The sequence below is a fragment of the Streptopelia decaocto genome (assembly GCF_964273445.1).
Source record: "Streptopelia decaocto genome assembly, chromosome: Z".
NCBI lineage: Eukaryota > Metazoa > Chordata > Aves > Columbiformes > Columbidae > Streptopelia > Streptopelia decaocto.
The window spans coordinates 56,814,878-56,842,396 of record NC_138657.1 but is presented as its reverse complement, the minus strand read 5'-3'; the positions used below and the strand labels follow the sequence as shown (position 1 = coordinate 56,842,396).

Below are 27,519 nucleotides of genomic sequence, written 5' to 3'. Positions count from 1 at the left end.
AAAAATTAGACTGTAACAAACAAGCAGCAAAAAGCTTGTAAATACACAGCAGCAAAAGAATAAAAAATAAGATAACTGTTAATGTGGTAGGTAAATATACACTACAGCTAATTTTTCTTGAAAGAATACCATGACATCAACCCTTGCAATTTTATAATTGCAAAAAACATAAAGAAGAAAATCCACCATGCAACATTTACACAGACAAGTGAAAGGAACTCCTAAAGAACAGCTGAAAGCACACTCTCTGCCTAAGCCACAAAACATTGATACAAAATTATCAGTATGTACAAGCCCAAATTAAACAGTTATTTATATGTGTGCTTATGTTATATTCCCTTGGGTGGTCCAGCTTCCTTCTGTGAAACTATTCATGCTAACAGAGTTAAGCATGTGTACTCACAGGAAGAGAGTCTGAGGTCTTATAAATAAATCCTATTATGTAATATCTGATAAAGTTGTTTTTACATCAGTATCAAGCTTAGAAACAAGGAACGGACATTACTGGGCCAGATCCCAGTTCAGTGTCCTGTTGCAACAACTGACTAGTGCTAGAATCTTGAGAGAAATTTATATGTACACCTTAATGGGAGATATGGGATGATTCTTGTATTCTTGTATATTAGTAAATTCTTGACCCCAAAGCATTTCCAAGTCAGAAAATTCCATAATCCTCAGTGGTTTGGTTTTGTGTTTTGTTTGGGTTTTGTTGAATATCTAAAAGAAACAGAAACTTGTTTTTAATGGTTCTAAATTCGCACTTTGTCATCTCTAAGAGGATGTCCTCCCACTTTTCAGTTATTAGATGTGTGGACATTCCAAACTTACTGTATCTGTTCCAATTGCCCTGACACACAGATCATGGCACATCAGTCTGTCTACTTTCTCAAATGTTTTTTGTTCTTTTGAATCATTCTTCACACAAGCACTTTTTCTGTTCTCCATTAATTTTCTTTTCCTCATGCTTTCTAAATTTGCAACAGTTACTCCGAAATGGAGTTCTCAGTAATAAATAAGGTCAAAATAAGCTGCAGTACTTGTATAATGACATTATTTTTTCACAATATTTCTGGCTTGTTACATTTGTCTAGGCTGCAAATTGAGCTGTCTAGTTATTGTTCAGGTGCCTTTTCTGTGCTAGTAATAATTCAAAAAGGTTTTTGCAAGGCATATTACTTAAAACTGCCAACATCAAACTTCATTTGAAACATGCTTGTCTGCCTCTGAAGCCCCTCGGGACCGTTTAACTACTAAGTTCAGGAAGCAGGTCAAGTTTCAGGGCAGGCTAAAGTGTAACTTAAAAAGTTTAACCACAAACTTTTAAGCTGAAGTTCAGTTTAAGAGCAACGTCAAAGTAACAGTTGAGGTTCCGATGCTGCCTGGGTCTGGTTTCCATTTCGCTCAGTGGCGGTTGCCCGACCCGCCGCCCCCCTCAGGCCCCAGCAGCTGCGCTCCCCGTCTGAGGTACCGCGGCTTGTCCCACCGCACCCAGAAAACCGCTGAGCCACACCTGTGTCATCTTCTTCTCCATCTGTAACCATAACCTTCCACAACTACTTAGGTTCTGTTGTTTTCCTCTTCTCAAACGTGAAGGGCTGTGTCAGAGGCCTTTGGAAACTACTGTAAGCAGCTAGAAGGGCAGGGCAAACGCGGCCCGCGGGCCCCGACCCCCTCACTGCTCGCTCACGAACAGGCAGCGCCGGGGAGACACACGGCTTTACAGCCTTCTCCCGCCTCACAGAAGCGTTGCGGCTGCCGCCCAGGTCCCCCGAGAAAGCTTCCCCCTGGCGGTCTCCGCCCTGCTCGGCCCGCGCTTGCGGAGGCGGCAGGGCCCCGCACCGCGCCGCAGCGGAAATCCGCCGTGCCCCGCGCGTGCGCCAGCGATTGATACGGACGCGGAAGCGTGCACGCGCCTGGGGCGCGGATGCGAACGGGCGCTGGGGTGGTGCGTGTGCGGCCGGCGCCTTTTAGGACCCGCCGTGCGCGGACGACGCCTTTTAGGACCCGCCGTGCGCTGCGCATGCGTGCCGAGTGGGGCGAGGAGCCGGCCCAGAGTGCTCGGAGTGGCGCCCGCGCCTGAGAAGTAGAGCAGGATCCGCCGCAGGCCCGGGGCAGGCCGGTGATCGGGATAGGCCGTTCATCGGGATAGGCCGTTCATCGCGGCCCGCGGTAGGCTGTCTGTGCGAGGGTCCCGCCGCCCGCCAGCTCCCGCCGCCAGGCCTCCCGAGACAGGTCTGCAGGTGCGTCTGCGGGGAGGCCGGGGGAGGCACAAGGAACTACCAGGATGAAGCTGGTGAGGAAAGACCTGGAGAAGGACAATGCGGGGCAGGTGACGCTGATCCCCGAGGAGCCCGAGGACATGTGGCATACCTACAATCTGCTGCAGGTGGGTGACAGCCTGCGGGCCTCCACCATCCGGAAAGTGCAGACCGAATCGGCCACGGGCAGCGTGGGCAGCAACCGCATCCGCACTACCCTCACCCTCTGCGTGGAGGCCATCGACTTCGACTCACAGGCCTGCCAGCTGAGAGTGAAGGGCACTAACATCCAAGAGAATGAGTACGTCAAGATGGGGGCCTACCATACCATCGAGCTGGAGCCCAATCGGCAGTTCACGCTGGCCAAGAAGCAGTGGGACAGCGTGGTGCTGGAGCGCATCGAGCAGGCCTGTGACCCGGCCTGGAGTGCCGATGTGGCAGCCGTGGTCATGCAGGAAGGGCTGGCTCACGTCTGCTTGGTCACTCCAAGCATGACGCTTACCCGTGCCAAGGTGGAGGTGAACATCCCCCGAAAGCGGAAAGGGAACTGCAGTCAGCATGACCGGGCCCTGGAGCGATTTTACGAGCAGGTGGTACAAGCCATCCAGCGGCATATCAACTTTGAGGTGGTGAAGTGTGTACTGGTGGCTAGCCCAGGCTTCGTACGGGAGCAGTTCTGCGACTACATGTTCCAGCAGGCGGTCAAGACTGACAATAAGCTGCTTCTGGAGAACAGGTCCAAGTTCCTACAGGTAAGGAACTAAACAGTCTCCAGAGTGGGTAAAAAGAGGCTTAAGAGCTGTCTGTGATGATGAAAGATAGTTGCCAAGGGTGATGGGAAATAATTCACTTATTAGAGAAAACAAATTTCCGTCTGAGCATCATAAGGTAATTATTCTCACGCTTCCCAAACTATAAGGTACTTATGCAAGATACAGGGATGGTTCCTTCCTAGGTTACCTTAACGTGGAATAGAGAAAGTATGAAATATTTCAAACTTTCTATAAAAACATATATAATATTTAATTAAGACCGAAGCACAAGTTGGAAAATGGTTTAACTGTAATCTATGATACTAGATAGCATACATATTTAATAACAGCTTTCTAAAGCTTTTTTTAAAAAAGCACTTGGATGTGCTATAGGTTAGTTAATTTTGTTATTAGTTTTGTACTACATAGTTAAAGGTTATGCAGACCATAGTGTTTTTTCCTATTCCTTAGTTATCTAGTTGATTGAGTGGGGTTTTTTTGTCTTTCACTGAAACAACCAATCTCTGAGCGTAAAATAAACTTTCCTTTTCATAAGGACACTTGTATATTTCTTTCACTGGAGCAGACCTGTAATCCATACTTGCAAAAGGCTGGAGCATGGCAGGGGGAAATATGTCCCAATACTTGATGGTCACAACATTTAGGAGACACATTGTATCAAGAAGCCCTCCTTTGCATTTTTAGCAAAGTGATAGTGTAAAGAGTTTTAATGTACTTCACAGCTTTGCAAGCATGGAAACTATGCAGTTGTGCAAGACTCAGCACTTTTGCACTGTATGGCTGCAGTCTTAAGAGGTCTTCTCTTCTTGAATGCTTTAAAAGGGAGAGGCTTAAATCTTAGTTTCTTAGTAGTTTCAAGTGGCCCTCTTTGGGGACTGTCTGCAACAACTTGCATGTCTAACCCAGTCTTTGAATAAGAAAAACGGCTTTCTTCCACTTCTTAAAGTACAGTTTAAGGGATTTGGTATAGGCTTTGTGTTGCAGGAGGGAACCTTTAAGAAAAGAATCACGTACGTTTCAAGAAAGAGGGAACTTCCTTGAATAATTATGAAGATAACTATTGTGTATAGTGGAAGCTGTTTGTGATTGGGTAATCAAGAAGGTGGTCCTTTTTATTTTAAAAAATGCAAACCTTTGACTTTTTTTACTCTAGGTCCACTCGTCCTCTGGACATAAATATGCATTGAAGGAAGCCCTCTGCGACCCAGCTGTAACTAGCCGTCTCTCTGACACTAAGGCAGCTGGTGAGGTCAAAGCCTTAGATGACTTCTACAAAATGCTGCAGCATGAGCCTGACCGGGCTTTTTATGGTCTGAAGCATGTAGAGAAGGCCAATGAAGCCATGGCCATTGATACCTTGCTGATCAGCGATGAGCTTTTCCGGCACCAGGATGTGGCTACACGTGCCCGATACGTTAAGTTGGTAGATAGTGTACGGGAGAACATGGGCACAGTACGCATTTTCTCCAGCCTGCATGTGTCTGGAGAGCAGCTTGGCCAACTGACAGGAGTGGCAGCCATCCTGCGCTTTCCTGTTGCTGAGCTCTCTGACCAGGAAGATGAATCTAGCTCTGAAGAGGATTGATAACGGTGACTTCATTCCACAGTTTCTTTTCCAAGTCATGTTGAAATGACATTAAAGGCCCTCCCTTCCTAAGTACAGTGTGCAGGTGTGCTGTGACTTGTAATTTAATTTTTTCATAGTATTTCTTACAGTATATAGCTCTGCTCAGCACACTAATGGATGTCTGTTCTATGGTAATGATTATTGGTGTACTGTGCATTGGAGGTGACTGGTTTTGCAAGTTACACCCTGGACCTCCAGCAGTACAAGAAACTGATTTGACTCCCCAAAGCTGCTCACTCTGCATGTTAAGGCAGACTGACAGCCTAGTGTTTTGGAAAATGTATGAAAAGATAATAAACTAAGAGGGAGAAAATTATGTCAGACTGTCAATTTCTGTCCAAATGCTTGAAAAGAGTATTGCAGAACAAATGTAAGCTTCTTTATTCAAGACCTGACAAAACTGTGCTTGATCTTAGGAACTCACCATTCTTCCTAAGACATGGCAAAGGAGTGAGTTCAAAATCATCTCTTAGGGGTTTTTGTGGTGTTATGAGTCTTACCACTTAAATATTTCTGAGTAACACTTGAAGCAATCTTTCAGAAACAAGACCTTTTAAATTAACCATTGCCTCCCTAATCTGATAGTCGATGCGAGACAAATTGTGAAGCTCACTGCACCCTTTTCTGTTTCTTTTTGAATGCTGTTATATTGTGAGACTGTCCTGAAAACTAACAAGGTGTGATGCATCTTGTCATTGACTGTATTCTGATAAGTTGACATGGGGATTTTTTCGCGCACAGTTTTGAGAAGATGTGTGAAAAGGCTTGCAAAATCAGGACCCAGGCTTCCGTAAGGAATCTTTGGACAACACATGGTTTAAATAAGTTCATAGTCTGGTATTTTTCTCCTTGTATACCCCTTCAAAAATACATAAGTTGTGATACAGAAGTAAATATTACAAATTTATAAATCAAGCTTCACTTGAGATAATGAGAACTGTAAAAATAAAAATTACTATTCCAATTAGTTGCTCTGCTCCAAGTTTTGAGAGCCACTATTTTCTTTCTTCACTGAGCAACAAATCTTAAGCTGAGGAAGGAGAAACTGCTTTCAAATTCTGACATATGTGCAAGGGGATTGTTCAATTTAAACCAGTGTTTGATGGTGTAGGTTGTGCATGTAAATAAGCATTCCTTTTTTTTTTAAAAAATGTAATGGGAGGGGGGAACAAGAGAGACTTGCCAAAAATAAATTTTATTTAAGAAAGCTGTAAAAGACTTCTGAAATACAGAAAGGCACATAACAGTGGAATATTAAAAATAAAAACACCAAAGCTTTTAGTCTGAGTAGTATAATTTCAGCGAAAGCGTTTTTAATGGTACTAACAGACGTTGATGGATGCCAGATCTATGAATTTGATATTATCTACTGCTAGCTGAATCATCAGCCTAAACTTGATTGAGAAGTTGATTTAAAAAGCCATCTCCCCTTTTCCCATCATCCAAACAGCCTAAGGAATGTATGAACAGAACTTATATTAGAACCGTACTGTATTAACACTAATTCTTCTCTCACTGAAAACAAGCGCATTAAGACAATTGTTTAGATTCACATTGCACAGTTAAACTATGTTATTTGAGCATTTTTGTCTTGAATGGTGTTGAGTGCCATAAGTTACAGAATGCTGAGCTAGGCTTCCTTCAATGGTTAGGACTGGTTAAATTAGAACTTCTTTTTTTTTTTTCTTTTAAAAATGTGCCAAAGATGATTATATACCTTTCCAGCTACACAGCGCCCTGATTTCTGTCATATATGGAGTTAAATGTAAGGAACATATGAAACAAGTAGAAGACTCTGACCTTCAATAAATGTCACTTATATGCTGCAAATTCAGGCTTTAAACAGGCTCATAATGTCTAAACAATGTCGTTAATTTCTTTAAGATAAGCTGGTATATTTGTATTTTAGCTCTTATAAGTAATGCCAATTTGTTGCAGTTTTACATAAGTGATACATGCAAAATTGTAGTACACCACTTAGTTTAATTCTCAGCAAACTGAGAGATAAAACAAACTGTTCCTTGTTTGTGGAAGGGTTTTCTATTTTATTAGACCAAATCGATTCAAATTATTCCATTTTGAACAAGAAATTATGAAGAGTTTTTATTCTGTACTATAAGAAGATTAAAATGGCAATTCTGCAAATCTATGTTTCGTGCTTGTGTTAGTGTATCACCAAGGAAAAGAAGCAGCTATTTTGCTGCTTATTTGGATTTTTAAGGTATAAAAGCAAACATCTGGTAAGAAAATATGTTCATAGTTATTCTTTGAATTATTTATACTTAGAATGAAAATTCTACACAGACTTTACCATTTTGGAGTATTTTTTAGTTATTGCTGTCATGGCATTAAGTCTGAAAGAAATACGCATCTAGTTGTATGTAGGATATGATTTTTTTTTTTTTTTTTGTGGCAAGCATTTTTGTCGTAAAATAAATATACAATCACTATGTAGACAAATGCATCCTGTTTCAGGAAACAGCTTAAGGGCTTGGTATTGAAAGTAGACTGTGTTCAGTAGTTGCAGATGCTTGACTTGGCAAAGTTCCAGGGTTGCTAGTATCTTCTATATTTAAAGAAATTTTGAATTGTTGAAAAGTCCACATTGAGAAAGATGCTTGCTTAACACAGACTTTAATGTCTGTGTGCGGATAGTACGCAGAAGATGCATGTCATCTGCAGATCAAATGAATAAGTGCTAGAGCCATGGGAATTTATTTTTTATCTTCTCTTTGGAACTAAACATACATGAGATAAAAACTGTCTGCAGTATGAAAATTGTTCTCATGCACCATGAAGTATTTAGTAATTTTGAACAGTGTTTCAGTTTAGTTTCTGATAATGGTCTGACATATTCTGTGAATCAGTAGCATGTTTTATCTTCCAATTTTCCAGTTTTCAAAATAAATTAATGCACGCTGTAGGGCTTCTTAATATTTGTTACATTTGGTAGGAAGAATGCTTTTAAAAGTATCATGAAATCAGCTTGATCCTGAATCCTGCTGTGCTCTTAAGAGATTCAAATAGATTCATTAATTTAGGTCATAAAACCTCTCTTGCAAACTCTTACTTTGGAGCAGACTTCAGTTTGTTAGTTCTGTCACCTTTGCCATTTAAATTCAGTTATTATTATATAATTTTTTTGTGATTGTTTAGCAAATAAAGTTTGGTGCAAAATATGAAGCCACCACCAGCAAGAGACAAAATAATCCTGCTAGTTGTAAAGCAAAATAAAAGACAGCCTTTCAGTGAAGCTGTAAATCATTTAACAGTATTTGTCCTACGGAATTCCTCATCTGCCTCTTCCTGTCTTCACCCTTGTACACTATATGAGTAAAATACTGGGAACAAATGATCTGACCATCAGTGTAACAAGAGCCCATAGCTCTTCAGCCTCATTTGCTATCCAGCAAGCATGATGTTTTTAAAGCCATGTAAATGTCTGAAGTAATTTTCATGTGCTACTATTCTCTCTAAGGTTAAGTAGCACTGAATGTTAAAAGTGTCTTACCCTTTGAATATCTCTTAGTTTAACTTTTGAGCTGCTGACCATGGTTTGCAGGGTTTTTTGTGAAGGTATATTATAGCTACCTTTGACTGATAAATACCTTGAGCCTCTCTAATTTCTTTCTGGAAGATGCGTGATCCATCCAGAAGATGTGCTCGATTTCATAAAGGCAAAGTGGGGATAGAAGGTGTAATCATGTGCATGTGATCTCTTTTAGTCACCCTGTCCATTCACTTTTCTCTCAGATTTTCATATCTCTATTTTTAAAGAAAATGAGCCTGTTTTGTAATGTAATAAATGTCTAGTTTTGCAGGAAAAAAAAGCATGTTCTCATAATGTTAATAAATGTTCATGAACCACATTTGTGCAGTGTGTGGTCTGTTGCTTCTGCAGAAGATCTCAGAAACCAATTTTTAAAATGTGAAATTGCAATTAGAAGGACTGCAACTAGGAATCCTTTATAGCTCAAAATTGGCATTCCCACAAGACACCTAATAACAAAAAAAAAATAAAGGAATTACTTCAGAAAGCTACTCGGTTTTGTACTTTTTAGATACAGCAAAACTTCAGACTTGATTTTTTTTTTCTTGCTCTTTGATATATCAGTTGCTTATATCAGGTTGGTTTTGGTGTGGTTTTTATTTGTTGTTGTTGTTTTAAGTTAAAATGTTTGGTTTAGAATGAAGTTCCTAAGATGTACAGCTAAGTGCAACTGAGGTATTTCAGGTTGATGACTGTTAAATAAAAAAGAAGTTTCTTCAAGCTATGCTAATGTGGGGAATTATACATGTCTGGGAGTCATTCCCTTCTCAGTTCTCATTAAATATACACCTGCAACTTGTTACAAAATGAATGATAAAAGTTTTAGTGCCCTTAAAACTTAAGATTTCCCAGTTTTGGTTTGACTTAGGAGATGGTGGGAACAGAAGAGAAATATGGCATTGCTGTATATTATTTTGCAATATCTCTGTTTCTCCTACAACAACCACAACTTGCTTTTAGATCCCATTGTATTCAGATTTTGTATAGGAAAATAGTATTTTGCATACTCACTATTCTGCTAATTTAGAGTTAAGAAAATGCCTAACCATTTGCGTCTTGTGATTATTATAATTCTTAATTCAGGCTCTGACATGGGTTAAGCCTGGGATTTTTCAGCAGTGGAAAGAGTAAACAAAGGCTGTGGAGCTTCTTGTGTGACAGTTGCCCAAAGAATTGCTTAATAAGTGCAATGTTTAGTCCTGCCAGATTTTTTGTGCTTGACTCAAGTAGGGCATTGACTTCTGTTTGAGAATAACTGCTTGAATGGTACAGAATATAAAGGACATAAATGTCTCCAGTCTTAACAACCAAACTGTAGTGCATATTCTCTGCAAACTTCTCAACTTGACTGTTTTAGAAATGCAGTATAGCTTTTATGTGAAACATTTGTGTGCTAAGGTGTCTTAGCCTAAAACAGAGTGTGAGGAAAAGGTCTCTGAAATCATATTTGTTTATTCTGTTGTCTGAAAATAATTCTTCCTCTTGTCCCACTTGAGGGCTATACAAGAAACGGAGGGGAGCTCGTATTGGAGCAGCACTTGCTTCCAAGTCAGTGTCTTCTGGGAAATGCAACACAAAGCAGCAGCTTTAAAGCGATGCCAGATCTTGTCAGATTTTGCTATATCAATCTCTAATTTATTGCCCTCTTTTGGGGAAATGATATGTTCGCAGCTAACATAATTACTGTCACACTGTTTTAATAATTATTTAGAAGTCATCTTAGATCTGATCATTAATCCTCTGACAAAATAGCTGTTCCATTACAGAATTTTAATTAGTTGAAACTAGTCCTTCTTTTTAGAAATGTACATTCCAGACTTGATGGGAAGTTTTCACTCTGGTCAAAAATGGAATTTATAATCAAATCCAAGCCTAGAATAGCAAAAAAAGAGTCTAGGGGTTTAAGGAGTCATACGGGACAGAAGATACTGAACCTTAAGTTTTCTGTTTCATTGTTAACACTAGGCTAAACATGCTCCCTTTTCTGTCAGTGTCTTTGGTAAGTACTATTCCACATTGTACAAGCCAATAAATATTTTAATATTTTGTCCGAGGTAGCTAAACCACAGCTGGTGTAGTATCTTTTGGGATGTGGGAGACAATTTTCAGATTTCTGATCCGAATGGAACAGGAAAGTGATTGAAAGCTGTGACTGTTCCTACCTAATACACTCCAGCTGTAGTCATCATGTTTCAGAAAAAAAAGTCCTGAGCAGGGTTCCATGTTTCAAAAACTTTTTGGACCTGGAAGCAGCCAAGCCAATCTACTTTTGAAAACAGGATTATTATTTCCTATGTAGCCTTAATACAAACCCTTAGACATTTATGTTACTTAGAACAAATGTTTTTAGCTGACTTTTTACTGAAACTACTTCAGAACAAATAAATTAAACACAGTATGTATGTAAAGATACATGTGTGTGTATGTGTGTGTGTGTGTGTGTAAAGATGCATTGCCCTCAAAGAATGTGGTATCTTCATGTAAAAAAGAAAGCCAACTTGACTCTTAGCTTGTAGTTGCTTTGGCAGCTGAAGGAAGTACTCAGGATGCAGACTTCATAGTTTTTTCAGGCTTCGAGATTTGTTTATAGTAGGTGAAGGTTGGTAGCAAGTGCAACATTTAGGAGGTCTGATAGTTGGTGTTGAATGCTCGTGAACATCTCCTTCCACAGTTTCTGAAGCTCTGAAAGCTGTGGCAGTTTTTGCTGAAGACAATTGCCTTTTCTTTAACATGTAGCATTCAGCTTTGTGACTTCAAGTGCATAAGTATTTTAGTTCAGGTGTGACATTAATTATTTGCATTTGTTTATCTTACCTGAATAGTGGCCGTAAAACACTTCCACTCCCTTTGGTAAAGAAAACTGTTTTATCTCTCACAATTTTTTCCTTTTCCGAGTGGACATTGCGGGTCTGTGTTAGGGTGGCTAAGGTGAAGCTGAAATGGACTTCCTGAAGCTGGGAGAGCACCATCTGTCTGCCAGGACAGCTGTGCCTCTGGGGCAGCAGCTGCCCTCACCACAGGGCTGTACCTGGGAGCTGCTGGCACAGCAGCAGTGAGAGCTGGAGAAGGAGCAGCTGCCTCATGAGGGATCTTTTCCAAGTTCCAGAGCCATGAGGAAAGCTGTAAAGGTAAAAAGCTATTGCTTGCTGGAAAGTATGAGATGCTGTGTTGGACACAAGTCTTCTTCTCCAAAGAGAACTACACTGGGTGTTTGAAATACCTGTACTCGGTTCTAACAGCTCGTTCTCAGTTGAGGGTAAGATGCCAGCTGATGTGATTAAGCTTGTGCCCAAGGGAGAGGAGCCTCAAGGCTGACACTTAAAGTACTGAGACCTTGCTAATCCTGTCACTGTGGAGTAACTGATTTCTGACAAGCCTGCTACCCAAGAGTCACACATGGAGCCTTTGCTGTATCTGAGGATTGTGAAAGACTTTATTTTCCTTTAATACCTGTCTGAAAAAGCTTTCTTTTACAGAACTAATATGTAGTGCTTTGAGAAACAAAAAGAAAACCAAAGGAAAATTTTCTAATCAGACATTAAAAAAAAATGCCAATAACAGAAGCCAATTTAAATAAAACTTCCAGAGTTTTTGAGGGGGTGCTTAGTGAGAGGAAACAGTACGAGAAAGCCAGAAAAAAAAAAAAATTAAAAGGTTTGTTGGATTTTTTAAACAATGTTTCAGATTGTTTCAGCTAAAGCATTGTTTTTTAAGATAACCAGACTAGTAATTCAAGTCATTCAAATGGTAAGTTTTTAGACTTTTTCTCTTGAAAGCCTCAGAAATCAGTTATTGAATACCTATTAATAAGCAGTCAAGCATTGTGATTTTCGTAAACAACAGATTTATGATTGCGTAGGCAGTTGCAAGCTGTCCGCGTGTGTTTTATTCAAGTCTACTTGCATGGTCCTGTGTATTTTTATTATGAAACAAAAGTCCTATTAAGTATTCAGAAATAACAAAATAAATGTTGACAATTAATGCTGACAACTGCAAATCTAACCTTCCCTAATTTTGAAGACTTCTCTTTCAAGCCTAATAGGTTATAAAAATTTGTAATAGTGTGGGGTTTTGGTTTTTTTTTTTGTTTTTTAGGGGACATTATTGAAATTGTCACTGAAAACTGTTTGGGGGTCTAGGCAGCAGTATTTTGAAATTGAAGGTTTCACTTTTACTTTTAGAACCCTTTCAAAACTTCTTTGTTCCCTAGCTTAAGCACTTCTATTTTGACACAAGAACTGGCACGAAATGAATGTATGTTGGAGAGCAGAAAGTTGCTGCTACTGGAAAAATGAGAAGCTGGAACAGCCTTCCACTCAGAAAAATCAGAGCAAAAGGTCACTTTAATATGGAATTTGTTTATCCTGAAAAAAATGATGTCGTTGCCAGCAATAGATAGGAACCAATTCAGCAGTCCGGTAGCCTACGCGCTGAAGAGAAGCAAAGCGCTTGCTGTTGTTACGTTAGAACATTGTATTGCCCCGGTTATAACAATACAATTCTTTGCGCATATGGTCTCACCACGACTCAACAGACACACCAGATTGCACCACAATACTGACCTTGTGTCAGACAGGGATTAGCTGTCTGAGCTGACAGTGCAAGGATACCTATATTAGGTGCATGTTATGGGTTTAATGAGTGCTTTCCCTTCAATCTCTGCCAGTTTAATGTCCTCTAGTAGCTTTAAAGATCTATTAAATAATTTTTTTTTGAGCATTTTGTTTGTAAACAGGCATCAAACTCCAGTCATTGATCATTGTAAGTATTTCCTTTAGAAAGCATGTTTTCTCAAACGATTCTGAAGCTGCTATGAGTCAGTCCTTTGTGTATATTGTCACAGCTTAGAAAAGTTTGTTTCAGACAAAGGTAACTGAGGTATCCAAAGAGCTATAGACCAAAGAACATAAAAACAGAGCATAGCATCAGCACAGCTGGGCTGAAAGGAAAAGCTGGAAGTGATGCGTTGCCACTCTCTGCTGCTGAAACACCTCTGCTGAGGTGTTACTTGCATAAAGCTGATGTTAAATCCATGATAAGGCAACATGTATTTGCAAAAAGAGTGCTGTGGGATATAAGATGGTGGCACAACATTCTTATGTGCCTTTTTAAACCCTCGCAGCTCTCACTGACTTTTAGAAGACCGAGTTACTCTTAAAACCAAAACTGACCTTAACTCTGCAAGTTAACTTTACTTTTTATTTAACCTTAATTTAGCCTAGGTAAGTGGCATCTACACAAGAACATACAATTTCCTCACTATTAAGCTTCTGTGTTACTTTTGTGAAGTTGATGGCACGTTTGAAAGAAAGACTAACAGTTCTTTATGGAACTCTTGGCAACATCAGAAGACTTGCTGAATAGGACTGGGCTGGACAGATATCGTAAAATCATGGGCGTACTTCATGTGCTGTGGGTGGGAAATGTAAGTTATTAGCACCAGGAATTCATGTAGAAAGCTCTATCTCAAACTGCATCTAAAAAAACAGGATGTTTTTCTACCTTTAAAGTCCAGCTTAATTTTGGGGGGGGCACAAACTTTCCCCTTGCAATCTCTTCACGGCTAGTTCCAAATTTCCCTGAATTGTTTATTGACCAGTAAAAAAGAACATTTGCAGTAAAAAGACCTGGGATTAATCGCATAGTGCTTTCAACTGGTTTACCTTTACAATCCCTAACCAGCAGAATAGCAGAAGAGGTGCTCATGCTTTTACTGGTATTTAAGTGTCTTAGTCTTTTAAAATTAGTGGATATGATTAATGATGCATATTACTATGCTAAAGTTTTCAGCACATTGCTATTCAATATTGATAATTCATGGTGAATTTATTTGGAGAATTTATTAACTTTTAAATTGAAAAAAGTATCATTACTATCTTGACTATAGAAATATACCACATAAAATATATTAAATCTGCATAAAATTCTACTGCAATTTTTAGAATTACTTTATTTCCTAGACTTCACTGTGAAAGGACAGTGGTAGAGGCACCGATGTTGATCATATTCCACTTCAAACATGTCACACATTATTATTTCAGGGAATAAATTTCTAACATACACTGGACAGTATCTTCCATTCTCATTTCAGCTGAGCAATACTGGTCTGAAGTTGATATTTTGGCTTTATCAGTTTTTCTGATGATCTCAGATGAACACCATATGCCACTTCCTGACTTACTGGTACATAAATGCCTTTACAGAGAGTTTGGTTTTGTCCGTTGTCTGTAAATTATGTTCACTTCACAGGTAGACAGGAAATTAGCTACGAACATAAAATGGCAAGCCTGTGAAAGTCCTTGTGAGTGTCTTAGGCAAGAAGATGAATAAAACTGCTTAATAAATACGTGTAGCAGCAGTCTATGAATTGCCTAGTGCAATACTAGATGTTCTTGTGGGGTTTTTTGGTCCAAATGAACAACCCTTTCCTTAGCTGATTTTCAGTTTTTCTTAGAGTACCTAGTCTTTTGTGAGGTGTGTGTGGTGGTGGTTTTTGTTGCTTTTTCTAGGCAGTGATTTTATGGTTGTTTATGTTCATGGAAGATTGGATTTCATGACCACTGTGGTCACTTGCTAGTCCCATGTTCTTGTCTGCTGGGATTTCTCAGTTAAAAATGTAAAATCTGTTTTATCACAGAACCATATTCTTTAAACCGTCCAGTGCAAGAAAAGATTTCTCATCATGGTTAACAATTCATAGATAGAGATTAGTAAGGAAATGTACTGGCTGAGGATTATCTTCTGTTTTAGCAGTGAGCTCTGTATGTCTTGGTAGAGAGCAGACAGCGTGTTTGCCCATGTTGGTGGGTGCTTGAGACAGGCTCAGGATTTTGCTGGTGAGCAGGGCAGAGCTGATCGGTGCAGAAAGGCAGTGCGTGCTGCCCCATGCTCCTGGGGGACAGAGCCAGTGTTACCTGCGGGCGTTTCTCTGCCATGCCATTGGGGATGAAGAGGCCCTTCCATCTGACCTTGTGGTGCAAGAGCACTAGCATCTGGGGACCACTCATGGTGGAATTCCAGCAGTTCAACAAATATGTGACTTATTTTCCATTACTGCCTGCAATCTCTTACAAACTAAATTCTCACTGTAGAAGTTTTTTGGGTTTCTGATAGGAGAAAAAGTGAAAAAAAAATCTCAAGATTATTGAAAATACAGTTAATTCATTGCAAAGAAATGACATATGCAATAGAACAGAGGAATTGTTTGGATAATGGTTCATTTTTTTCAGTCTAAGGTCAAAGTCAAGTATTTTTAAACTTTTTAAAATTCACTTCTAGCAATAGTAGATTTCACCACTTATTCTCCCCTTCTGCTCTCAGAAAACTGCAAGTATGATTATTTAAATATAAAAATAGTCTACATTTTACTAGCATACTTACTGCTGTGTTTTCTATCTTAAACTGTTGTAGCATCTCTCTGTGCCATTTAAATAGTGTTCAGTTTTGTAAAAATCCTTTTTATTTAAATTTTACTTGAACCTGTTAGCTTTATATAATGAGTTTTTCTGAAAAATAAGTCTTTGTGCTAAGAAGCTGTTTAAGAGTTTCCAAGTCCCTGTTGAAGTATTTTGAATAGGGAAATATGGAATTCCTTTTTAGGTAGGCATGAAATAAGCAGCTGGAGTAAAATAGTGGTTCCCTCTTACTCTGCTAGATGATGGGTTTGATAAAGAAAATGAATGTTCTGTTGTGTTCCAACGAAAATTATCATAGATGTTACATTAGCAGAAATAACAGGAAAAGAGTTATCTGTACAACTTGGCTATAGTTTGCCAGTCAGTTTTTTTTCTTTTAATATACACATCTGAGATTTAATTCTGAAGTGTGTCGATCATCACTTGGCTCTGGAATTTTTGTTTGGTTAAACTCTCTGCCTGCTTTTGGGTTTCCCTCCGTCATCCACCTAATCATTGCATAGCAGAGTTGCATGGGACTCTAAAGGAAAACATTTTTGTAATTTTCCGTCTTTTCCCTTCTATTGTACTTAACACAGTTTCTTTCTTCACAGCTGAACTGATATTGATGCATTTTACGGACATTACTGGTTTTTAGCATGCATGTTGACTACATGTGTTTTTGCTGTACTAGCAAACTAGCCTGGATTAAAGTTATGTGGTGCCCTGGCTAGCTGGGTGTGATAGGGTCATATCAGGATACTTCTTTTGAAGGATTTCTTCTCTTCCTGAAGCCTTGAATGATTCAGCTGAGAGCAAGCCAATGTTTATGCACAGCATAAGGCGATGAAAGGCGGGAGTTTATAGCCATTGTAAAGTAAAGAAATTGAAACAGTTGCTGCTTTTCAGAAAATCTTTCTTGCCACCAAAGCATTTTCACTCTGATATTAGGCTTAGGACTGCCGATCTCTGAGAAGAATTACCCAACAGTCCCCGAAAGCAACTGAGGGGGAAAAATTAACAAATAATGATATGAAGTCAGGAAGGAAAAAAAAAAAAAAAAGGAAAAAAAAAAGTAATTTGTCCTTGTGGGGAGATAGTAACATGAGTTTTCAGCTAGGGGTCATTTTTTGCATCATCGTTTCTCAGATTACCACATTTCCCAGAATGTTCACAAGGAATTTTGTCCTTATGGGTCACTTTGTAGAGGAGTGATTTGAAGTCTGATGGAGCAGACTGATGAAGTCTAGACTGATCAGATAGATGGCAGGGCGTTTTGTGTGTGTGTGTGTCTGCTATGATTCGTGTTTTCTGGTTTTGACAAGGCTACACAGTTAAAAGTTTACAGCAGCAGGACATCATCCTGCAAAATTGGGTTTCAGCATAATTGGGCAAGTAGAAAGCTTGCAGAAAACCAACGAAAACATCATATTTGACTCATCAGGAATTTTGTGCAGAGGAAAACCTAGAGGTCCATGAGCAGTTTTGGAGAGTATTGCAAAGCAAACATTTTTCTTTAGGTTAAAAAGTCCTTGTTTATTCACCTTGCATGAAATCACTCTCTTGCTCCTTTTTAGGCTTCTGGGTATTATTTCAGAAAATGACATACATGATCATTTTAACTTTCTGTGTGAAGTTTGAGATGACTATAAATATCTTCTATCAGGAAAAAAAAAAAAAAAAGATCAACAGATGAAGGGTCCCACAGGCTTATAGATACAACTAGATGGTAGCAAACAAAAGCTACAGTGGGATGTTCAGAAGGAAATGGTCTTTGGTAGCAAAGGAGAGTGAGCCTAGATGGAAACACAAAGATTCTAGAGACTTGTATTTGAGTTACATGGAAGAACTATATCCAAAACATCACTGGAGACCAGCAGAAACATTTTCTAGGAGTTGTTTCCTTTCTAGCGAGCTGCTAAATTTGCTAAGCCTCAGTACAGCTGTACAAGTCTAGTAGCTGACCTCACAAAGTTTTCTATATGTGCCTGTGTATTTCTAAGGCTTTCTCTCCCATCTGTGAGAAACTGCAAAGTGATAAGAATTGTGCAGATTGTGCAGGACTACTTTCCAAACTTTGTCAAAGTAGTTTTATTCTGATGACTGTCAACCAAGTGGGGCACATATTCTTGTTCTCTTCTATTGTATTTTCAAAAGTTTTGCCTATTACATTGTGCTACTCATTTGGGACCACATTACAAAGCATTGATTCAGTGCATTTTCAGGCTTTACACTGCATTAGAGAGCTATTTTCCAGTTCAAATTATTCAGTACAAAACCAGCAAAGGAAGCTTTATTTAATGGGTTGTACAATGCATTTAATTAGTTTTGAAAGCCATATGGCTTCTGAATCTGGAACCACTTTCAAATATATATTTCTTTGTCTTTTGAGGATATTTATCTACTTTTAAGAAAAAGTCTTTTTTACTTATTTGGTCTCATTCCAAAAGTCAGTTTTTTGCTCTTCAAAGGTTAAAGATTAAAGAAAAAATGCTGGAGGCAAAATTATATAAAGGTTCTTTTATAACCCTGAAAAGTAAAAGCCTTGATTTAAGCAATACTGAAAAAGTTTCAAAGTTGAGGCTCTTTTTTTTTTTTTAATATGCAGCTTTATTTGAATTACGCTGATATTTAGCCAGCCAGAACTGAATGCAGCAGGAACTCCTACCACAGCCTCCTTGCCCTTCCGGAATGAGGCCAGAGCTCTGTGGCCCCAAGCTCACAGAGAGCAATTGTACCATGCTGTCGTATTTTCCTCCATTTGGAATGTCCGTGACTAAATCTCCCTTTCATAAGACAAGACTGTATAATCCTGCAGTGACATTATCGCAAATATAGCAAAAAATAAAACATGAAGATTCTCCCATTTGCCGGTCTAGCAAAGAATCCACTTGCATGTATTTGAGCCATGATTTCACAAGTGGCATTTTTTATAGTTATGTCTTTGCAAGCAGATGCATGTTTAAGCTTCCTTTGCTACTAGATTCAGTCCAGCCCTGAACCCAAATGCAGTGGTGTGTTAATGCAGCTAAAAGGTCCAGCTTTCAGGTGGTTTTATTTGCTGAGGCTCAGTGCTGCACTTACTGAAGGACACAGTTTGTTCTCTGCTACTGGCTTGATTCCAGCTAGCTGAGAGCAGCAGTACAGGCTTGCACATGCCAATGCTCAGTGGTATCAATTTCCTCAACTTACTGAGTTTTCTAATGGCAGAGGTTGATAATATTTGCCATCCTCTTGAAAATAAGCTTTTGAGGGGGGCCAAACCGATGCTCCCAGTCCTGCTTCCCTCACTGAGCAACTGTCATCAGCATCCCAATCGCTCCCTTTTCTGCTCTTTGTTTTGTATGCTTTCTAAGATCACAAGAGAGACAGATAGTCTTTTGCAATACTAGGATAACATACTTATAAACTAGGGCATCCTTCCTAATATTACTTAGCTTTCAGTACACTTTGATCAGATGCACTGTTTTCTGTTGCTGTATTGCATTCCTGTGCTGTTCACAGGTCTTTAAAATATCTTTACAGCATTATTGGTTGCAGTATGTACTGTACAAGACACCGAAGCAATATTTTATTTTATTTTTTATGTTTGTGAGACGTTTAAGTATGTGACAACTCCATAAAAAAAAATAATCAATCTCCATCTTAAATTTTTCTATCCTCTTTTTTTCCACAATGGAAGCGATCTGATTTTTTTTCCTCCTGGTTTTGAGTTTCCTAATATTCTCCAGTTGCACATACTTTTGCAAGACATTTCTACTTGGTTTGCTATCCTCCTTGATTGTGCTTAGACCTGCTTTATTTCAGTATCTTCTTGTGAAATGCAGAGGAATTAACAAAGACACTTGAAATGCTATAGCAGTAAGTGTGAAATGGAACGAAATAACACTTGGACTACATGTTGATGGGGAGAAGTAGCATGCAGACAATTTGTAAACCTCTTCAATACGAAGTGCAAATTTATCCTTTCCCATTTTTTGCAAAAAAACATTCATAATACAGTTGGTATTTGCTACAGACCATAGGCAGATAAAATGTCCTAACTGAATTTACCCTCTTCTTTTGGCTAAACTAGTCTTTCATGATGTCATTTATTGCGAGTGATTTGCCGTGATCTGTTTTTCATCCATAAAAAGCCAGGTATTAAGCTTTGTTCTGCAGTTCATGTTACGTTTATATTAATCTGTTTATATCCACGAAAATAAGAGTTCCTATTTTGCAGCTCGCTGTTTGCAAATGTTAGAGTGGCCAGGCAATATGCATGTGGAGAAGTGCCAGGGAAATCTAGTTTTGCATGGTTTAGAGACAGAATAACCAGGCAGACAGCACGAACATTTGGTTAAAAGATCTCATTAAATAAAACAGAAAAAAAAAAATTATTAGTGGCTACTGGACAAGTATGAGCTACTACTCTAGGTTTGTGGTAGAAATAATATTTGGGTTGTTGTCTTGGTGACTGAGTGCTAACCTTTCACGTATAGGTACAAACTGTGCTCAGCAAAGAATGCCACATGCATCACCTCATGTTCTTCTCAGTTTAAATCGGTAGTGAGATGGATGTTGTCCCAGGTTTTCTGCAGTGCCTCATTTCTCGTAGGACATGAAGTTAAAAGCTAGAACTTCAGCTTTATTATGTGATAAATATTTATATTCTGCATTTCTGATCAGTGATTTGATCTGTATTTTTAGTAATTCTATTAAAACAATGTGAAATAATTCAAAATCTTAATTTAATTTACCTACATTAATTGTGTATGTAGTCAAATAATACATATCCACAAAAAATGTTTTCTTCTCCTTAATCCCCATAACTCTCAAAAGAATCCTCTCCAACTTCCCCATAGCTTTTTTTTTCCACTGCTTCTGCCAATAGTCTTTTTAATTCATATACACAAGTTTGCTAGAAATAGATGAGAGTCTGTGCATCTTAGACAGATACTGTAAGACTAGGATTCCTCAAGCTAGATATTCTTATTAATATAAAGAATCATTTTCACAGTCACAGTCAGTGACATTTTAAAATGTTCTGAATGGTCAGCTGATGTGTACAATGTTCTTTGTACTGAAAAATGAAACAAAATGTGAAAGCCAGGTTGCCATAAGTAAGTATATTATTGTTAGTTAATAGTGTAATGTGAGTCACTCTAAACTCCACTTTTCTATTTACCATCTGCAGATTTGAATGAATCTTTGACTAGCGAGATCTCCTTTTACAGAATCTGTGGAAAATGTAATAGGATACCTTTAAATCTACTAATTATTTAGAAGTTAATATTACACTGCATATCATGACCCTTACTTTTATTCAAAAGCATTATGCTCATGATATTTCATAGCAAATGGAAGCCACAGAAGGACATGTAATATACTTGCAGATTAAAATATGCTGCACAGTCTGCTTATTAAATCAAACTTCAAAGCATCTGATTTCCGGCTAAGAATGGAAAGATGAGAAAGCAAAAGTGTAGCCATACTGGATCAAATCAAGACCACGTTTTTGTCCAGTATCCTGTCTGCAGGAGTACAAGTAAGCCAATAGCTAGAGACAAAAAATAACTGTGAATGCATATATAATATTCCTCTTCCAGTTTCCAAATATTTCCAGCTGAAGGGATTTCCTGAACCAGATATGTGTTATGTATGGTTTGTAACATCTTCCATTAACTTATTTAGTTACTCATTGAATACATAACATTTAACATCCGAAATATCCTTTGTCAACAACGTCTACAGGTCTATTCACTACTGTGTGGATTCATGTGCTTTTTATTTCTGACCAGTCTTAGCCCATCTAGCTTCTTTTGATTCCTCTAGCGTTATTTTTTAGAAGAATACTTTTTATTATTGCTGGTTCTAATTTGACCTTACTCAGATGCACAAAGGTTTGGTGGATTAGCAGAAAATAGCTGGCATTTTTTAATTTCTCTTCTAGTTTGCTTGTTTTAGCATTTCACATTTTCAAACTTGCTGCTATACCTGTGAGGATTAGAAGAATATTCTTTAAAATTATGAGACTGGAGTATGTTGTGTAACAGATTCAGGAAACTTCAAGACCACTTAGTACAGTGAATGTGCAGTAAAAATCACAACAGTTGTCAATACTGTGTCTTTGTGAAGAAATTCCATATCTATCAGCAGATGATGGAATGATGATGCAGGATATTGTGATGGAGTGTACAGAGTACCTAGTGCACTTACAACCTTCAGTACTTTTAGAAGAAAGTATATTGGAAGAGATGAGCTGGAATCTGTAGCCTTTAATATTTCATGTAATAATGTGTTTCAAATATCATCATAGGATGAGAAAGGGGGAAAAACCTGCCTCTGAAGACTTCTAGAGGGGTGTTCTGTCCATCTTATTCAGGGCCTAAAGTGAACAGACTTCTGGAGATCTTTAAGAGGCAAGTCAACATAGATAGATTTTGCCTCTACCTTTCTTCTTCAACTAAATAATGAACTTAAACACTTACTTTAGCAGGCAATCTCATTAGAACCATTTAATTGTCTAGGAGATACATTGGGAATCTAAATGACATGGTGTGGATCCCACACATGGTGGCAAAAATAATAATAGCAGTTATTTTTACTCTGAAATTTAAAAAAGAAGATTTGAACCAGTGATGACTTAACTGAATTTTTAAAAATAGATTTTGTTGTTTGTGCTTCAATGACTGAAAGTAGAGGAGGAAAACACCTATTGCACATGAACATAGCAGAATTACTTTAAACATAAGTGCTTAAGGAAGACAAAAAATGCATGGACTACTTTCTCAGCAATTTATTTCCTGTTAGACTGTCAGCCCTTATTTTTTTCTTATCACTTGCAATGAATCTTTTCTGAAGAATAAAAATAAACTCTGTTTTAGTTTGTTCACTTCTTTATATTTCCTGACTCTGACTGAAGGAAGAAAAACTAAAAAAAAAAAAACACAAATGAAACTTTTCCTTTTTTGCTGTCAAGTGAAACTGGAAATACCTACTAAGTGATAAATAGTCTTCTGTGATAATTTTACTGCATTAAGCAGGAAATAAGATGCTGAGAAAGACAGATTAGCATTGATCACTTGGGAGCTTAATTATAGTAACAAGCTTTCTATGAGAATATCATCCTCTCAATAGTGAATAACACAGATGTATTTTAGTAACTGGACATTATTTTGATTCTTTGACATGTAGCAAGTATTATGGATTTGGGTATTTTTATGTAACTGTTAAATGTCAGCAGAATATCATTAAACGCTTCTTTGAAATGAAATAAAAGTTGTCTATAATCGTGTTTCGATCTTCTACAAATTCAACTAATTTTTGGCTCTTCTCTATTGAACACACAGCTTTGCAGCAGCAGAGTCAATACTTGCTTTTGAAACTGACTTCCACAGGACAAACATGGAAGAGATCACTATAAGAAATTAAAAATAATAAAAGATAAATAGTCTTAATTTTTATGCATCAAAAGTACTTTTGGCTTGTTAATGAGCCTCACAATGGGTTATGATGTCATTTCAAGCTGGACTTTTCACCCTATATTGTCTGAAATTTGGTATACAGTCATGTATTTACAGTACTTTCAGTCATGATGATCACTGAGGTTTATGATACAGGAAATCAGTCTGAAGAAGCATCTGCTCTCATGACTTATCACAGCCCAACGCCACCACCATTTCAGAGCAATGTTTCCTAAGTGGGTATATGTTAGATTTCTGGAAATAGTCACATACAGGTACTTTTGAGATAACAGCAGCTAAGCACATTAAAAATTTATTCTGTTATTTTCCAAAAGTGAAAGGTTTACAGGTACTCTGGAAAAGAATTAAAGGAAAACTATATGGGGTTCTTTTCCCTAATATAGATTAAATTTAAATATATCTGAATGCTTTTCCTTATTCTTTCCTATGTCTGTCTTCTGCAAACCTTTCAAAATTAGTTAATTCTCAAATTCACAAAAATTTGAGAACTACGACCTTGAATGAGGGAAGGAATATTTTGTGTAAAATAATTACATTAGAAATGCATGGAGTTAAAAGCAGCAAAAATAACTACTCATTTATTTTATTTACTATTAGAGGTTATTTCAGTTACTATTATTTGAATTTATGTTTACAAATGAGTGATGGACTTTGCAAAATAGGGTTTGGTTACAGAAATCCAGTTGATCACATCTCTAAATTTAGCTCCATTTGTACGTGTGAGGAAGTATGTTTTGAATCTCTTATCGGCTGGGATAAATATGCCCCAAATATCACTTTCAATCCTTGTTTTATACCTTCTGTTACGTCATAATTGAACCTTGACTTCTATAAAAGTCTTGGGATTTATGTGTATTGCTACATATTACTTTTTCTTTTTTTTTTTTAAAGCTCTCTTTCACCTTGTCGGCTCTTCCAATGTTGATGTGAAAAATGCAATGACTTTCAGCGGGCCTCTGGAAGACTTGTTCGGGTACACGGTCCAGCAGTATGAAAATGAGGAAGGAAAATGGTAAGCTGTTCTTCTTTACTTAAATGGAAACTCCAAATTATCAGGTGTTCAGTGACTCGGGTGACATACTGTTATTTGTAAGTATAACCAATACAAAAGGGTCAGGTTCTGTCAGTCATATTTCTTGAACTAATGCATAGTCCTAAGGAAACCTGAAAAGACTGGCAGATTGAAAGATCCGACTTTAAATCTACATTTATTTCCTCAAAGAAATAAATGAATTCACAAAGTGGGTAAATTCCCACATTGATGAAGCTGAGACAGTTTTGTGTTATGCCTGAGCCTCCTTTTCTCCATTTATCAAATGAAGTCATTATTTATCTTTTCCTTGTCTTAAATGCATTGGCAGTGGAATTGCTCCTGTTCTACCTAACTATTCTGTATTATGTATTTTTTTTTAAAGTTTTCTGTCAGAAGTTGTGTGAACTGAGTTTTTTGAGTGGTGGGAAGATTTCCCTGTCAAAATATTTAATAATACAGTGCTCCACTTTCCCTTTTTGTTGGATGGTAAAAGGCTTGGGAACCCTGAGATCTCCATTGTTCTTTGCAGATTACTCTGTTTTTCCCAGAGCTTTCACAGAAATTTGACATTCTTGGTAAACCCAGGCATGTGGCTGTGTGGCAGCCAGGTCAGGTTGTTCTGCAGCATCCGAGCAATATCCCCTGCAAGCGCCAGGGCTGTCCTGCTCTGAGAGTCCGTCCACCACTGCAACAGTTTTCACCATTAGCCACAGGGTATGTTCGCAGAAATAGAGTTGCAGAGCCTGCTTTAGACAATGCTTGCTTTTGATTGCCCAGGTTGTAGGATGTTTAAATATACATCTGCACGAGGGTCATGGGAGAATAATAATGACCTTCTTTGAGCTATTTTAGACCTTCAGGAAATGGGTTCTGTTCTAGGAGCTGGGATTTTGCAAAGTAAGCTGTATTGTTGTAAACTGTCCTGAAACCATTCACGAGCAAAAAATAATATGAGCTGGAAATGGCGACTCTTCCAGTAGCTGAAGGAAGACAGGAATCTGAACTAGTGTGCTAGATCTGAATATCTCTTAAATTAGACTCCAGAGCTATGGTTAAATTTTCAAGCTTTAAAGTTGCTGTCACCATAGCAGCAAGCAGAGCAGGAAATCTGTAGGCTGACAGTTAAAAACAAATATACAAAGCAGCCTAGTGATGCTTTGTCAACTGCTGTAATGCTACCTAGATAACACAGATAGAGCTTTCCAGCAACAGATGTTCTGTGAAACTAACTGCACTTGATTCTTGATAAAACTGGGGTCTTCTAAAAAAATTCCCTTTGCAAAAAGACAAAATAGCCTTTCAGACCACTTCTTGCTGTTGACAGCACTCTTTCTTTCTGAGAAAGCCAAAGCATGAGGACATGATCCTGCTGAGCATTGATCACCTTTTGTGGGATGTCAAGCACACTCACCTTCTCTGCAGTTGAATGCAAGTCAAGGAGGCATGACAGGCTGTAGTGCGTATTTCTAAGTTTTGCTGTAAAAAACACATACATTACAGCATGTGTTTGAAGGAGCAGTCAGATCCAGCCTACACTTGGAGGATTTTATTTTGCTTTCTAATTATTTAATGTACTACGAATAGGAAAGTCTTAATTTATGACAATGAATTGTTCCAGTATATTTTTAGAAGCTGAATTGTGTGCTGGGTTTACATTTCCTGTCTTTTTATAAATCCATAGGCTACATTTTACCTATTAGGTCATTCTATTCAAATATCTTTTGCCTGGACTCATTAATTTATCAGAAAAGGTTGAAATGGTTGTCTCAATAACTCTTCACAAATCATCTGTGTCCAGGACTGAACTGTTACTCTGAATGGCAGGATTTCTGTTTCCAGTGTGTGCTGTGAATTCTAATTTAACCCAAGTTCTCCCTTACACATATAAGGGAGCCAGCATTATCTACTGGGTAATGCTGGGCTATTTAGTGTAGCTAATGAAGATCTGAGAAAACAACCAGTGTCCATCTCTAAACAGCATTTCCTTCTGAAAACTGGGTTTAGGAGTGGATGCTAATTTGTGGTTCTTACAACGTACCATGTGAGAATAGTGGTGTTTTGATCACACCAAATTTTGAAAAAGAAATATACAGAATAAAAATCCTTAACATTGTAAAAAATTAATATTTCTTTTAATAACTCTTTTAATAACATTATTTTTTATTAATGAAAGCTGGCTTACTTAAGACTGAATTATTCTTCTGGGTGCCTGTGAAAGCTGTCATTTGGCTTTTGGTCTCTCAGCATTGAAAAGATATTTTTTTCTAAAATATATTAAAGATCAAGGAGATATTAAATAAAACAGATATTTCCTTCTGTTTTATTTTAAATATTTGTCATCCTTCTGCTAACATTGCTTTTATTTTCCACTAGATTTTTTTAAATGTTATTCTATTGTGTAGTTTGGTATATAGGCAAATTTCCTTTCGATGTCTTTATTAAAGAGGAGACATAATGGCAGCTTTTTCTTCTGTCTGAACTGGCATAATAAATATTAGCACTTTTCTTACTCTCCATTCTGTACTCTTTACATGGAGCTTGCTGCAGCTCTGCTCTTTAAGTTTTGTTTTCTGATTTTCGTGCCTTTTATGAAAGGAGAAATTTCAAGCAACTTATTTCATTTGCAGGGTACTTATTGGTTCACCATTAGTTGGCCAGCCTGAGAAAAGAACAGGAGATGTATACAAATGCCCTGTAGGAAGGGACAACCAGTCGCCCTGCATAAAACTGAACTTACCAGGTATGAAAGAAAATAAAGCTGTGTCATGTGGAGGAATAATAGAGGTCAGATGTCAGGAGATTTTTAGCCAGTAAATATGCATTAGAATTGTTTCTATAGAGAAAATTCACTTAGAACTCCAGACCTAAATGTGAAAGAAGTTGTTCTTTTAACATCAAGAATAGTTTTATTTTAAAGATTCTCATGTCCTATGGAAAACATGCTTATAATTTAGAATGGGCATTTGGCTTTGTTATCAGAACTTTATTATGGCTGACATTAATTGACTGTGGTTGGCAGTCCTGGCTGTGGAGCCAGAAAGGCCGTGGAGCACGGGTTCATGGATTACCCTTTCCAAAGCTCTCTAAAGCAAACAAGAGCCTTCATAATACCATCTGTAAGCTTTTGATGAGAACATAACTAGCCAGAATCAGGCTGATGAATCTTAGTATTTTCTTGCTCATGTCAAGAGATATGCAATGTAGACAGGAAGAGATTTCCTGTTAATATGAATTTGACCAAATACACCTTTTGTGGTATGTTTAATCTCCTCTTTTCCCTTGAAACCTAAATGTCAGTAATGTAACATAATAGTAACAAATATAAAAGCTGTGAAGTAGCTTATAGCAGGACAGGGTAAAAAATGAATGTCTGTTTTCTAATTAACAAAACTGTGTGAACAGTAATCTCTTGCTTTCA

The 27,519-nt window shown here is 37.9% G+C and overlaps 2 protein-coding genes across 2 annotated transcripts in view; both read left to right on the top strand.

Moving 5' to 3' along the window:
• The window catches only part of ITGA1 (integrin subunit alpha 1), a gene marked incomplete at its 5' end in the record, with an annotated part of 76,691 nt that overhangs the window by 4,683 nt on the left and 44,489 nt on the right, over positions 1-27,519 (top strand). Inside the window, 2 exon segments of the mRNA XM_082074953.1 lie at positions 23,960-24,080; positions 26,729-26,841. Of these exon segments, the coding sequence (XP_081931079.1) occupies positions 23,960-24,080; positions 26,729-26,841 (234 nt within the window).
• Positions 96-8,527, top strand: PELO (pelota mRNA surveillance and ribosome rescue factor). The gene is made up of 2 exons (XM_082074514.1): positions 96-3,010; positions 4,185-8,527. Exons 1-2 carry the CDS (start codon positions 2,285-2,287, stop codon positions 4,614-4,616), a joined length of 1,158 nt encoding a protein of 385 aa, XP_081930640.1. The 5' UTR covers positions 96-2,284; the 3' UTR covers positions 4,617-8,527.

Bases quoted from the DNA above. Each gene is read 5' to 3' on its own strand.
- PELO (XM_082074514.1), top strand. From the start codon at position 2,285: ATGAAGCTGGTGAGGAAAGACCTGGAGAAGGACAATGCGGGGCAGGTG. The intron at 3,011-4,184 runs GTAAGGAACTAA...TTTTTACTCTAG, and splicing joins ACAGGTCCAAGTTCCTACAG to GTCCACTCGTCCTCTGGACA.